The sequence below is a fragment of the Pezoporus flaviventris genome, unplaced genomic scaffold, assembly GCF_033815535.1.
Source record: "Pezoporus flaviventris isolate CSIRO_AGI_PZ_B2104156 unplaced genomic scaffold, CSIRO_AGI_Pfla_v1 ptg000079l, whole genome shotgun sequence".
Classification (NCBI taxonomy): Eukaryota; Metazoa; Chordata; class Aves; order Psittaciformes; family Psittacidae; genus Pezoporus; species Pezoporus flaviventris.
In genome coordinates, this window is record NW_026892627.1 from 8,000,288 (window position 1) to 8,013,848 (window position 13,561).

A 13,561-nucleotide genomic window follows, 5' to 3' on the forward strand; every position below is an offset into this window, starting at 1 on the left:
GCCCTGTGACATTCGCCGTCCTAGTACAGAGCTCCAGCCCAGCAGCATATGTGGACCAGTGCAACGTGACCTCAGGCCCCGGGGAGCGATGCAGGCTCGTTCCTGCCGGGTGTGCTGCCGTCTGCTCTCTTGACACAGCATAATTTGCTTGCCAGACTTGATGGTTCTGCTGTTATCTAGAGACTCATTTATCTGAAATGGTACAGAACAACTTCAGGACTTAAACTTCCTTTATTCACCAATCTTCCTTAATCTTAAGGATTGAGAACGATAATTCCCTCAACGCCGACTTTCATCAGACTGAGACTCATTCAATTATCTTTCATGTCTGTTCATCTGAAACTGCAGGACTTGAGAAGTTGCCTTTTCCTCTAAGTCTGTGGCTCTAAACAACTGGAGCTGTCCTAACAGTCCTGATACTACCTTCTCCTTTTTGCTAACTCTTACTGTTGACGCTCTGCATCAGAATTTCATAACTTCTTTTTTCTTAATGCTTTTCATTTGTCACTTGCTAAACCGGTAACAAATTACAGCTTTGTTAAAAATGTTTTTGAGAACATTATTCTGTTAGAAAAAAATCCCATCATTTTGTCTTGTTTCAGCCTAAACAAGAGGCCAGTGAGCAGAGCTGCCAGGCTAAGCAAACTCACATGTGTACTGTTCCTGGTGAGGAAGGGACAAGAGCTACTGCAAGGGACATGAGCTCCCTGTCACTAGATCCTTTTGCTCTGCTTGTTTATTCCTGACTGAATTTGAGACAGGTGTACAGAGAAGCTGGGAAGCTCTGACATGGCAGATACATTTTTGGTGTTGGCTTTTCTCATTTTACCTGTTCTGCTTAGCAGGCTTTTAAGACTTTTTGCCAAAGTTCCCCCCATTCCTCTATGCTGATTCTGTACCATTATTTCTAATAATCAGTATTTTCTGGAATCAGTCACACCCGTAAGCCTGACTACATACCTGTGTCTATACTCACAGACACGTAATATATCCTACCAACCACACAATTTCCTGGAAGTTGAAAGAGTGGCAAGAAGTTGGTCAAGTGAACTCTGCTGTTAAAGAAATGGAATACATGGCTTTATGCCTGAAAGTTACCATTTTCAGCATCATTGACACTGAAAACCAGCCCCAAAGAAAGGCAGGTATAAAACATGAGAAGCAGTGATGACCTTTATCAGCTGTGGTGACAACTATAAATCAGGCTGCAAATCCTCATCAGCTCGCTGGACAGAATTCATTACAGACAGAGGTTACTGCATTGCTTTTTGTCTTTGATTGAGGTTTGTCCCATTTAAATAAATGCTCTTGCACTGCAACAAATCACATGTTTCAAACAGAAATCCAGGAATATTATTCATCGATTCTTATGAGGACTATGATAATTTGACATACAGACCACCTAAACCTCATAGTGTTTTGCTTGGAATATAATGCAGATCAATTTGTTCTTCTCTTAAGCAGACCAATTTTCTGTTCATTAATTCAGATGCTGTGTTGATGGCTTGTATTGAATATAATAGCAAGATTTACAGCCCTAACAAATCAGCACTGCTTCATTTATTCTTCCTTATTTGTACCAGAAGTGCATGCAGCAGATTTGCACCTGATTTTAAACTTGTTACACCTTAACAAATAATGGAAATTCTTTCATCTACTTCCAAGTGTGGAGCAACTTTTATGTAGTCATCTTGAAGTTTCACAGTTTGTTAAAATGTTAGGTTTTTTAGAGCATAGGGAACAATAAAATGTTAGTAGCGATGTCATTATGGGCAGTAGTGTAACTTCCATCAGTTCATACAATGCTCAAGAAACAGCTACCAAATAAAGCAGCCCCACAGACTCATTAGATTAATAAGCTACTTACCTGTGTACTGAACTTTTCATTGCTAGTTTTTTCTGCAATTACAAAATACCCTAAGAGGCTTACAATTACCTAGATGCTTAGCTGGACATATTTAAAATGTGATTTTTCTGTCTGAACTTAGTATGCAGTTAGAAAACATTCTGTGCTGTCAACATAGGGTAACAATTAAAGCATTTATCTTTTTCAAAATATCTCATAATTGCATAATATTCTTTGTCTCAGTTTAGTTATTCCAGTTATTTCTGGAATACCTGAAAATTAAAATTCGGACTGTATACTTTCCACATATAACTTCATCCTTTGTGGCATACAGATGATGTGTCATCCTTAATGGTATAAGGATATAAAGGCCAGGTGTGTAGGAAGCATTAATACCTTTTATTGTATCAATTCTGTCCTGGGTTCAGCAGTAGCAGTCATTTTTCTCCTTCTTAGTAGCTGGTGCAGTGCTGTGGATTTGACTTTCGGCCTGGGAACAGTGCTGATAACACCAATGTTTTTAGTTGCTGCTAAGTCATGTTTACCCTGACCAAGGACTTTGTGAGTCTCATGTTGTGCCAGGGAAGAAGGGAAGCCAGGAGGAAGCAGAGGCAGGGCACCTGACCCAAACTGACCGAAGAAGTATTCCATACCACAGCACATCATGCCCAGGATGTAAAACTGGGGGCAGTTATGTGGTCGGGCTGGGTATTGGCTGGCAGGTGGTGAGCGGTTGTAGTCTCTTCCCTTGTTATTTCCCTTATCATTATTATTATTGGTGGTAGCAGTAGTAATTTGTGTTATACCTTAGTTACTGGACTGTTCTTATCTTGACACATGGGAGTTGCATTCTTTCGATTCTCCTCCCCATCCCTCTGGGAGCTGGGGGAGGAAGCGGGGGGAGTGAGAGAGAGACTGCGTGGTACTGAATTACCAGCTGGTCTTAAACGACTACAGCTTCCTAAATTGTTAGCATAGAGGCATTTTTAAGGATCTGGAAGCTGGAAGTTAAAAGTTGTAAATAAGTCGCTGCTGGATCAGACGTCAGAGATCTTTTGCATCATTTCTTCTGGTGTCTGGGTCAGGACAAGAGCAAATGCTTAGGGAAGAATTTAAAAAGCAGGTGAATTTCTCAAGATGATAATTCAGGATATACTTTGAGTCCCTCAGAATCACAGGTATAGGGGCTTTCTGAAAAGTGTCTCACCTCAAGACCATAGTCTTCGATGGATTTTTCTTCCATTTTTCTAATTCTTGTTTGTACCCATATGCGGTCCTGGCACTGTCTCTACTCTGTGACTGTGACTTCCACAGATTGTTTACTTTATGCGTGAAAAAATAATCCCTTTTATTTGTGTTGGATCTGTCACTGGCTGGTATAATTTAATGCCTCCAATATTTGTTTTGGAAAAGGCAAGGAACAAGCATTCATTATTTGTCTTCTTTATGCTGCCTATAACTGTTTTGATTTCTGCTCTAGTTCTGTTCAATCAGTTCTTTCCCAGGTTTAAGAATCTTAGTTTGTTCAGCCATAAATTGTATGAAGCAGTATTTTAAGGTCCAGAATATCATCAGGCATGAAAATACCATGCTCTTGGACAACACTCCAGAGCTAATGACAAAATTTTAATACTGTCAAATCAAAACAGGAGCTCTCTTCATTATTCTGGTGTCAAATTACCTAATTTATGTTTTTACTGATGACCCAAGGTATTACTAAAATTTATTCCATAATTGAAATAAAGAGATGCTTTCAGAAATTTACCTATGAGACTGAAGGGCTGCTGCTGTGATTTGGACACTGAGAATCTGAAGTCTCTAAAATCATGTTGTTTGGAGAGGATCGTCTGTGTTGCAGCAACCATTTGGCCTCACAGAATCTGATTCATCCCAATCTCAGGAAAGATTTTTTCTTCCTACACTTACATGTAAAACTGTGATATGTAGGAGATGACTGTTTTTATTGATAGTAGTAAGTTAAAGCTTTTCATCTACACTTTCAGAGCATTTTTCAAAGGTGGTTAATGACTGTGAAGAGAATTGTCATCACCAGCTTAGAAATAAGACTGAAACACAGATAAGGAAGGAGTATGCTAGGTCTGTACACCAAAGTTTTGTAAGACTGAGGCTCTGGACCCAGTCATGTCTTCAGCATGTTACCCCAAGATGGGCAGCACACACATTTGTGGTTACAGTAAGTTGGGTCTGTGCTTGTATGAATCTTGTAGGATTTAAACTTGCCTTTGACTTATCCCAGCCAATATGGATAATGTTTAACCATTTCTGTGTCCCTAACACTTGTGGGATGCACTGTGATAACAACCCCGGGGTAAACACAGTGAGGGTAGGCAATGAGGAATTGTTTCCTTAACTCAAACTGGAGGCAGAAGTTTGGTGGGATTCATCAGTTCTCAATCTTCATTTAGCCCGGTTGCAAAAAAACAGTAACCCTACTCTTGTAGGATGCTTGGGACTTACATCTTATGTTTTATCTGTGAGGCAGTGCGTGTAAGCACTGCTCAGACTTGAACTTCAGTTTATGACATCTGACAAGATGACAGCCCTTTAATGTTATGTTTTTTCATCCTGAACCTTTGACCTGCTATCCAACCCTCATTTGGAGTTTCTTTCGTATGTCTACACCAACCTTTCTGTCAAGTAAGCTTTGAACTTTGAGAGCTGGAGACTGTCTTCTGCCTGTGCAGGATTCTGGAAGGGACTCTTGTCCTTGTCCAGATGTCCTGAGTGCTGTAGTAGTCCCAAAGTGCAATAGGGACAAGCTTCTTTGTCTTGTTCCATGTGGAAATGGCAATTTCTTTGCATGCATCTCCTTCTGGTATAAGTTTGCAGGACAAATGGCAGAGTTGGAAGATCTGCACAATATAAGGTTCCAGAATCTGCTTTTTTAGAGGGTGATTTGCCTTTGCCTTTCAGAGACTTTCCAGGCATCTGGATTATTAAACTCCTACAGAGAGTGAGAACCTTGGAAACCTTTAAGTGTTAGGAATGTTTTTTAACCTTCTTTTTTCCTACACTAATAATATAGCAAGCTGTATATGTACTTTCAGAAAAAGTCACCCTCTTGCATTCAGCTCTGGGAAAGTGTGGCAGAATAAACATTTGACAAACACTAACCATGTTATTTAATGACTAGCCTGGAAGCCATTTTAACATCACATCAATGGCTGTGTTAAAAAAAAATGTGTTCTTTAGGGGGAAGTTCTCAGCAGTACTTTTGGTTCAAGTCCATAACTGGCTTCTACACAGACAATTCCAAATTTCCTTAATGTTCTTCTCTTTTCTTCCTTGTAGACAATGAATTCATTTATAGAAACCAGAATGGCACAGTGATTCTGAGGAATGTCGAAACTAACAATTCAACAATATTAATAGAAAACAAAAAAATTGTAAGTATTTTCTGTAATGAGTAGCAGAATTTCACAGTTCTTTTGCAGTTGGATCAGTAAAGCAGAAAATGACTTGGGGTTCAACTTCGTGTATTGTCAAGAAGCAATACACTGGTAATGCTATGGGCTACGCTATGACTGATAATGTGAAATTGAATTCCAGCTTTTGTTATTATTCTGCAAACTCAGTTTCTTTCATACTACAGGAAAGTATCATATAGATATTTGAAGCTAGTCTTGCATACACTATATAATTGAAAGATGCATAATTCTCGTCTTTGCATGCTTAATAGAAAAGACAATTGGTATAATATACTGTGTGTTGGTAGCATTCTCCACATTCCTTCATGCAAATGCTTATTTTTTAATTTGTGGGTTTGCTGATTTTTCTTGCCTAATAGTTGAAATGTAATTTCAGTGTTGTTAATGAGTAGGCTTGATGAATGGAAGTGGAGTTGCATGTGACAGCAACCCTAAGAAATTACTGGGAAAAGAAGTTAGTAGTTGGCTATTAAAATGAATGAAAAGAAAATGAATTCACAGCTGATACAGATAATTATTTATAATGATGAAAGTGGTTTTTAGCATTGTTTTTTGTAGTAGATGAAGCCAGCATTGTGGCAGAAGTTAGTACATCAAATGTCAGAGTGTTTTTAATAATTCTAGCAAGAAGTTAACTTCCAAAGTAAATTATGTGTGTTTCGACAATGAGATATGAATCATGTCATTGTGGTAAAAAATGTCACTTCCGCAGTACCTCTTTGATTAATTTAGGATGGTTTTGTTGTACTGTATCTTTGTAAAACTACAAAGGTAGAGGATGGCTAACAGAGATTTATCTTAATAACCAAAGATTTACAGAAAACAGCTTTAAAAACTCAAAAGCTAAAAGTAGATCCACAAGAAAACTGTAAAACTACATTCCAGGTTGATTTTATTTTTCTGTATATGACTTATAAAAATCTCAAGAACAGTATTAATTCTTTTTAATGAGAAAAAGAATTTATCACTGAATTATTACTGCTGGACCCAACTTTAAACTTCACATATTGCCATTTAACCTTCAACCTACACCACATAAGCAATCCTCTTTTACTAGAGTGTAACCCCTTTCATTCTGCTAAGGGTCAAGGAATGGGCTAGCTTCCTTTAATGTCAAAGTCTGTTGAAGTAAAACTGCTTCCATTTGTCCTCTGTTTATTTCCCTGGTTTTTAATTTTTGTAAGAAAAGTGCAGTGTTACAAGGTAATCCTATTTTTCATGACATGGCCATTCTACTGCCTATTCTGCCCTTGCTCCTCTGCCTTCTCAGTAAATAAATCTGCAAAGTATCACCTCCACATTTATCCACAAAGTCTTGATACAAGAGCTGCTGTTACACCTCATCCAGGCACATTGTCTTTGTCCTCTTTCTTCCCAGCACTGGGTAAGAAAAACTTTTGCTGCCTTGGCATGTTTTACTTTCACTGTGTTATAACAATAAATAAAACCTGCCTTCATGATGACACTGCTGGTTGTCAGGCTCCCCTGGTACTCCTCCTTCTGATCCATGGTGGTCCATCAGCCCATTAGGTTGCCTGAAAGATAGATGCCCTATACCTGGAAACATTCAAGATCAGGCTGGACAGGGCTCTGAGCAATCTGATCTAGTTGAAGAAGAACTTGGTCCTCGCAAAGGGGTTGGACTAGATGACCTTTAAAGGTCCCTTCCAACTCAAAGCATTCTATAATTCTATAATCAGTCCCCTCTGCCTCTGGCTGTCTCATGGGTTCTTCATTCACTGCCTCCACCCCCACTGCCCTTGGGGAGCTCTCTCAGAGTGGGATGCTGCAACCCAAATTCCCCCTTCCATTTTGCTCAATGGGAATCTCGCAAGGATTTGCATCTAATTTTTTAGGTGAGAAGGTGAGATTTAAAGAGCAGTGTATGAGGGGCATGTTAGTGGTACCTCTCTCTGACCTTGATGTCATATGTGCCAGTAATGTATTATGTTGAAATACACCAGAAAGGAGAAATGCCTGCACTATACAAATGATAAGTGGAACAAAGAAAAGGTAAGTCCTGACAAGTCTGAGATATTTTGGCATCCTTTCTTGTCAGCAAGCCTTGAAGTTCAGCTTTGCAGAGCCCAGGTCAGGGCGCACCTGGAAAGCTCTATCACCACAGCATCCCAAAGAATTTTTTAACTATGGAAAATAGGGTAATTTTCCCACTGATGTCTTAACCAGGAGAGGTAGTGGTGTTTCTTTACACTGATTTGTTCCAGCAGGTGTTTACTGTTATCTCCTTCACTTTAGCCAGTGACTGCAGGTGATGAGAGGGAATTAATACTGCCTGCTGCCCACAGCTACCCCGGCAGCCATGGTGCACTAAGTTTGTAAGGAAAGTTCTGGGGGTTTTTGTGATGGCTGCTTGCTCAGGATCACAGCAATGCAGCTATTCTTTCTGTTAGGGAAGCGTGTAAGTGCCCACATTACATTTCCAGGTTTGAAAAGAGCTGTGATGAGTTATTTTTCCTGGTCTGGCAGTATTATTCTTCATTGTTAGAAAGATGTCATAACAATTAGTTCTAAATGTCATTGGAAAAAAAGACTTGTTTCAATGTTTGATTTATTTTCTAGGTCTCTTTAAAGGCTATTCGATACGAAGTATCACCTGACCGGGAATATGCACTTTTTGCTTTTAATGTTGAACCAGTAAGTAAATAGATTTGATTTCAATATACACATCCACTGGCAAGTTTTTGTGGTTCTTTTTTTTCTTCCTTCCATTTCTGTGCTAGTAAGATGATATTTTAAATTAATTGCTTCCTATGTAACCAAGTAAAAAACCCCTCACTTAGATATTCTGAGCGTATGTCATACTGCCATCTAGTAGAGGAGAATGGTATAAATTACACCGTAGAGGAAACACTGTCATTGCCAGGCTGGGAGGGGGATTGTAAATTAATGTCTTTGCTAAAAGGAGTTCTGTTTCTTTTCTGTGATATTTTTTCCATTTTGCCTTTTTAGTCACACTATAAATTTCTTCCCCAGAACAAAAAAAACAACTGTCACCATTCCCACAGCTGAAACAATGCATTAATTATAGTGTCACCATTCTCAGTGCTGCAGTTAGGGTTGAGCTATCACTTTCATTATAAATCCATTTCTTCAGAGGTTTAGGTATAAATCACTTGTAAGAAATCACCATTGGGTTACTACTAAGTTTTAAATTAGGGCTAATTTTCTACCAAAGTTCAAAAGAGAAAAATGGAACGTCAAATTTTTAAATGATGACTAAAGATTCAAATACATGGGAAGCAGTTCTTTGGCATGAGGAATTTTTATTTTCTTTTTAAATTCTGCTGGTATAAGACCTGAAATGTTTGAATGATAGCTATGTTGTACTACTTGGATAAACTATAAGCCCTATATATATTGTTTCCGTAATCTAGAATTGCACCACTTCCTCAAAAAGAAGATAATTCACTCACCAGTAACAGTAATTTTTCTTCCATAAAATAAATCAAGTTTCAGCTGCTAACAAAGGAAATTTGTTGGTCCTTTAGGCTGTAGAGGTTGTGGCTCTGTTGCTCATCTGATTTCTCTGCTGTCATCTTTGGAGTTATTCCTCACTCACAGTGCTATAAAAGTCAGGAGAACCATGCCTGGTGTTAGAAAAAGTTCAAATAAAACTGTTTCAGAAACTTTAGGGATAATTCATAATAACTTCTTCCTAGGAAAACGCAGCTGGTGAGACTTCACTTACCGGAAGCTTAGCAGACCTCTGAACAGAGATGGATGTGGAAGCATTAAATTAAATCTAAATACAGGGTAGACAGCCTAATGGCCCTTAAGCAACCAAAACCTTTGCCTGAAAACCCCCCTGCCTTGTGTGCCAGAGGTGTTTTGTAAAATTCAGTTCTTTTAGTGGAGATTGGCCTTTGGCTGTGAATGCCCTGTGCTAACACTGCATTGTGCGAGCAGGAAGAGCCCTAAGGGGAAAGGGTTCCTCAGTTCCTCTAAGAACGAGAGAAAAATGTCCATAATGACAAAAAATATTAAAAAAAAAAAGAAAAAAAAAAGTCCTTAAAAGCATTACTAAGAAATTCAGTTTTTATTCTCAACCTTTATCCACTGAAACGACTGCATACTCGGAAGATCTGCAAGATGCAAAGTTATGCAGGCTTTTGCAGCCCAGACTCTGTGTTCAGCCTGTTTTATGTAGGCAGTAAAGGAGGAGAAGGCGGATGGCGATAGAAAGGCTAGGCTGGACATGTTCCCTCTGCATTCTCTTCTCTGTATTTCAGTGTTTCCAGGCCTCTGGATTTGAGGTACAGGCAAAACTCTGATTTGTGGCACTTAAAGTGCCTGGCTGAAGAAGAAAGAGCAACACACAGCCAGGTGCTTACTTCCTCGCACCACGTATTCTTCCAGAAAGGAAAACCCAGGGTGGCAAGCTGAAAACATGACCCTTGGGAAGATTTCAGGATGTGAAATGTATTCAGTATAAGAGACGACTGCAAATAGTGCAAGTATTCGTATATGAGTTTATGATATCATGGGTTTCTGAAATAGTCGTCTAAAAAAGAAAAAAAAAGAACAAAAACCAGAAAAAGCCCCCCTCCTTTTTCCTTTAAGATCCATGCTTACAAAGAATACAAAGATATTTTTTAATAGGAAACATACTAATAGAGGGGTAGTAAAAATTCCATCTTGAATATTGCATCCTTAAGCCATGATGGGTGGCTCTGTGTATTAAAGTTGCAATAACTGTTAAATTACTAATTCAGCTTTCTTCTCACTTGGTATGCAGACTGTGGCTGCAAATAATTGCATGTTTGTTAGCTTTCCACATTTTCTGCATTTCAAACTGTATTCTTGGACAAAATTCAAATTCTGTTGTTTTCTGCAACACAAGAAATTGATTAGCAAAGCCTTGGGCAGTTTGCCCTTGTTGCAAAGTCAAAAGGAAATTTCAGGTCAAAAGACATTTGTTTAAAGTCTGCAAATACTTTCAGAAAGGAGACTTCTTGAAATTATTGTGTACTTATTTTATAAGTGTCAGAAAGCGTTGCTTTATTTTTTCCTTTTGAAAGTGTGATGTGCTGCCTTTTAGTTTGAGTATAGATGTTTTCATCAATTTTTTTTACACAATACCATTGTGCTCCATTTATATACGTGTACAATATTTTAATATACATAATATGAATTAATCATTTATGTGAATTCTGCTATTAATAGATTCAGCCCCTATTTTTAATACCAGCTAGCAGTAAACATCAAAATAGAAAAACATAGGGTGTCACTCCAATGAAGTGAAATACTTTTTTTTTTTTTTTTAATGCCACAAAATCTTTTCCTGACAGTAATGGTTCCATCCAAGGCTGTTTTTCTTTATTTGCACAGAAATGACTCTGCTTAGTGTTGGTCTGGGTAATGAACACTGACATCCACATTGGAATAACATGGCCCTGGACTGGCAGACACCTCTTTTGCAAAGATATTGAGGCAACTGATATGTGTTTTCCTGTTCTATCACTTCATCATCTTAGAGGATGCTGAATTAAAGCATGTTCCTTAAAACATATTTCTCCCAACAAGCTTTGCAGGCTGTTGTGAGACTGGCATGGGTACTTTGTGGCTAGTCAGGCTGTCAGATTTAATTGTAAATGCTTTTTTTGCAGCGCTTGTATTTACAGAAGTTTAATCTTTCAGGCAGCAATATTCTAGGTAAGCCTTGTGCTAATAGGGAGCTTTTCTAACCTTGAACACAGAGATTTGTTCTTTTTCTGGAAAGGTCATAGGGAAGACGCCAGGCTTCTTTGTCTTTAAAATACTCTTGCAATTTTTTTTGTTGTTTGTTTGAGTTTTATTTCTTTACACTGAAGAAACGTCCAACCTGGGGCTGAAACCACAAGGTGAAGTTTTGGGAAAGCATTGGGGAATAAATACAACCATAGAAAAATTTTGATTTCAAATCATCCTTCACAAAACAAGTGTGCGGAGCTCTGGCTATAGAGTTCAATAACCCCAAAACGCACAGGCACATGGAAATTTAGCTGTGGCATCTCAGCAGACAAATTGCAGAGGGTCAAGTCTCTCTCTGCCGATGTCAGGTCAAAGCTACTTTTGCCCAGGACATGGCTCCACTCAAATTGCTGGGGGAGTTCCATGTCTCTGGGGAGACACAGAAATCTCTATGGTGTTTGGGCTGGAATCCCATTTATGGGATTCCATTTATGTCACAGATAAGTGACAAACCACCTCTTGAAGTCAGTAGCATTGCTGTGACTGGGTGAATGATGGTGTAAGAATAACAATGAGTAACCAAACCGCATCGGCTTGCATAGCTTTCTGTCATAGTCAGAGTTAACCAGTGGAGTTTGTATAATGGTGATGAAAGAAATAGAGGAATGTAAATGAGAAGTTATTTTCTCAAGTGATGTGGTGAGACATTAAATAGAGAATATTTAATTACCTTTTTTTATGAATAACTGTAGTAATGCAAGAGAGGAAATAAAGTGGCTAAGAATTTTCTTAAAGCTATTTGTTCTTCATTTCCAATTTACCAGTCCATTACTATGTTTGAGGTAGTTAAGAGCAATTACACGCAGGAAATTGTGGCTGATTAATACAGATCAAACTGCTAAGTCTTCTGAACAACAATTAGGGCTTGGAGACTTTTATAGCTGATACAAAAGATGCTATTACCTCTTTTAGCAGCTGAAAGAATGAATTTTTATAATGCTGAAAGTTGCAAAGAATTAATCATCATTTTAATTAGAATAGGCTAAGTTTGGGTTGTTTTTTTTACTTGGATTAGTTTGTGTGGTGAGTTCCATATTTCTTTTCTCCCTGCATGTTGCCATAGATCTCATGGGAGGGCTGGGACCAAAGAGACTTTGGAGAGACATAGTCCAAACCCTGGACTTTGTATTTAGAAGATGAAAGAAGTAAAAAAGCATTATTTATAGAAAGCAGCGTATTATTATTGTTGCTGTTATTCTTTTTTTTACTATTTATCCAAGTCCAGTTGGTATGTGGAATTAACAGGGTTTGTGCTTATGACTCCAATTACAACCTCATCCTGCTTAATTAGTTGTGTAAAAATTAAAATACTATAATGCTCGTTATTTTCCAAAACATTAATGAGTATAAATATTAATGAATCCTCATAACATCCTTTTGAGTTGAGAACTATTATGATAAATATGCCTCTGAAAATTAGACACTGTCATAGCTATCATCAGTAATACTGCTAATCTTGTAGCTATGATATTTATTACTTAATTGAAATGAATTCGCCAGTGGTGGATATGGGTTTGCATAAACTTGTTTTCTTACTGTGGCAATAAATATATTTCAAATTTACTTTTTTTTCGTTCCTAGCCGGTGTTGTTCAGGAACAATAAAAATGTGTAGTGATTACACTCTGTAAAGTGAACACAGTTAGAACATAAAATAATGCTAGCTGGTGTAGTGATTTGTTTACTTTTTGGTGTTTGTTGTAAATCAGTAGAATTTCTGAGTGGAGCGTTTGCAGCAAAAAGCTTATGTTTATAACTTTCATATCTTTTTTTATCATATGAATGCAGTTTTGAATCTTTGCTGCTCATAAACCAGGGCTCCTCTATTGGAGAAAGCTGCGCAATATAAACATAGTTGACTATTATCAAAGGCTAGTGGCTAAACCAATTTTCAAGCCTAAAGCACTGTAAATTTGTTTACTTATGAGAATTAATTACCTGTTATTAGGGTAAATAACCATAGTTTCAATTCCTACATAAAAATAAGAAAAAAAAAAAAGTCAGTCCCCATACTGTGGAGTTTATATTGGAGTTTGTATTTTAACTCCATAGTATTTATATATGGAGTTAAAAATACTTTTCTGTTATTACATCTATGTATGTATCTTCAAGCAAACTATCTTGTCTTTTGTCTGTTCATCGGGGGACTTGTTCAGTGCTTCTGTTATGAGCAGAAGTCAAATTGTTAACGCATTAGTAGAACTGCATAGACCAGTCGCTTGTAAAATCTAATGATTTGCTAAATTTGGGGTCTTTTTTATGAAAACGACATCTTCAGTTGCTTTCCATACAATAAGTATTACTAACATAGTTCAGCTGAGTTTTAGTATTTCAGTGAAATGCTTGCAGCTTCTGAATGTTGCAGCCTTTTTTATGAGTGTGTCTGTGTGCGGTTTTAGTGGGGTGACTTTGGAGCTACGGGAATGAAAGTGGGGGCTGCCTTCTTTCTTCTTCTTCTTACGTATTCTTGCGTCCTGCTTTCAGTCATATTATTTCAACAGCCAGGATCAGTAGAG

The 13,561-nt window shown here is 37.9% G+C and overlaps 1 protein-coding gene across 8 annotated transcripts in view; it reads left to right on the plus strand.

The window, feature by feature from the left end:
* Window positions 1-13,561, plus strand: part of DPP6 (dipeptidyl peptidase like 6) — a 565,175-nt gene that overhangs the window by 412,831 nt on the left and 138,783 nt on the right. For 6 of the 8 annotated variants that reach the window (XR_009747077.1, XM_061474523.1, XM_061474525.1 and 3 more), the window contains exons 4-5: window positions 5,159-5,253; window positions 7,876-7,950. Coding sequence is in view for 7 of the 8 variants with exons in the window: in XM_061474523.1 (XP_061330507.1) it covers window positions 5,159-5,253; window positions 7,876-7,950 (170 nt within the window). In the remaining variant the exon portion in view is untranslated. Of the gene's footprint in view, window positions 1-5,158; window positions 5,254-7,875; window positions 7,951-8,804; window positions 9,448-12,109; window positions 12,609-13,561 lie in introns of those variants that run through there. The other 2 variants (XM_061474528.1, XM_061474529.1) reach the window with 2 other exon arrangements.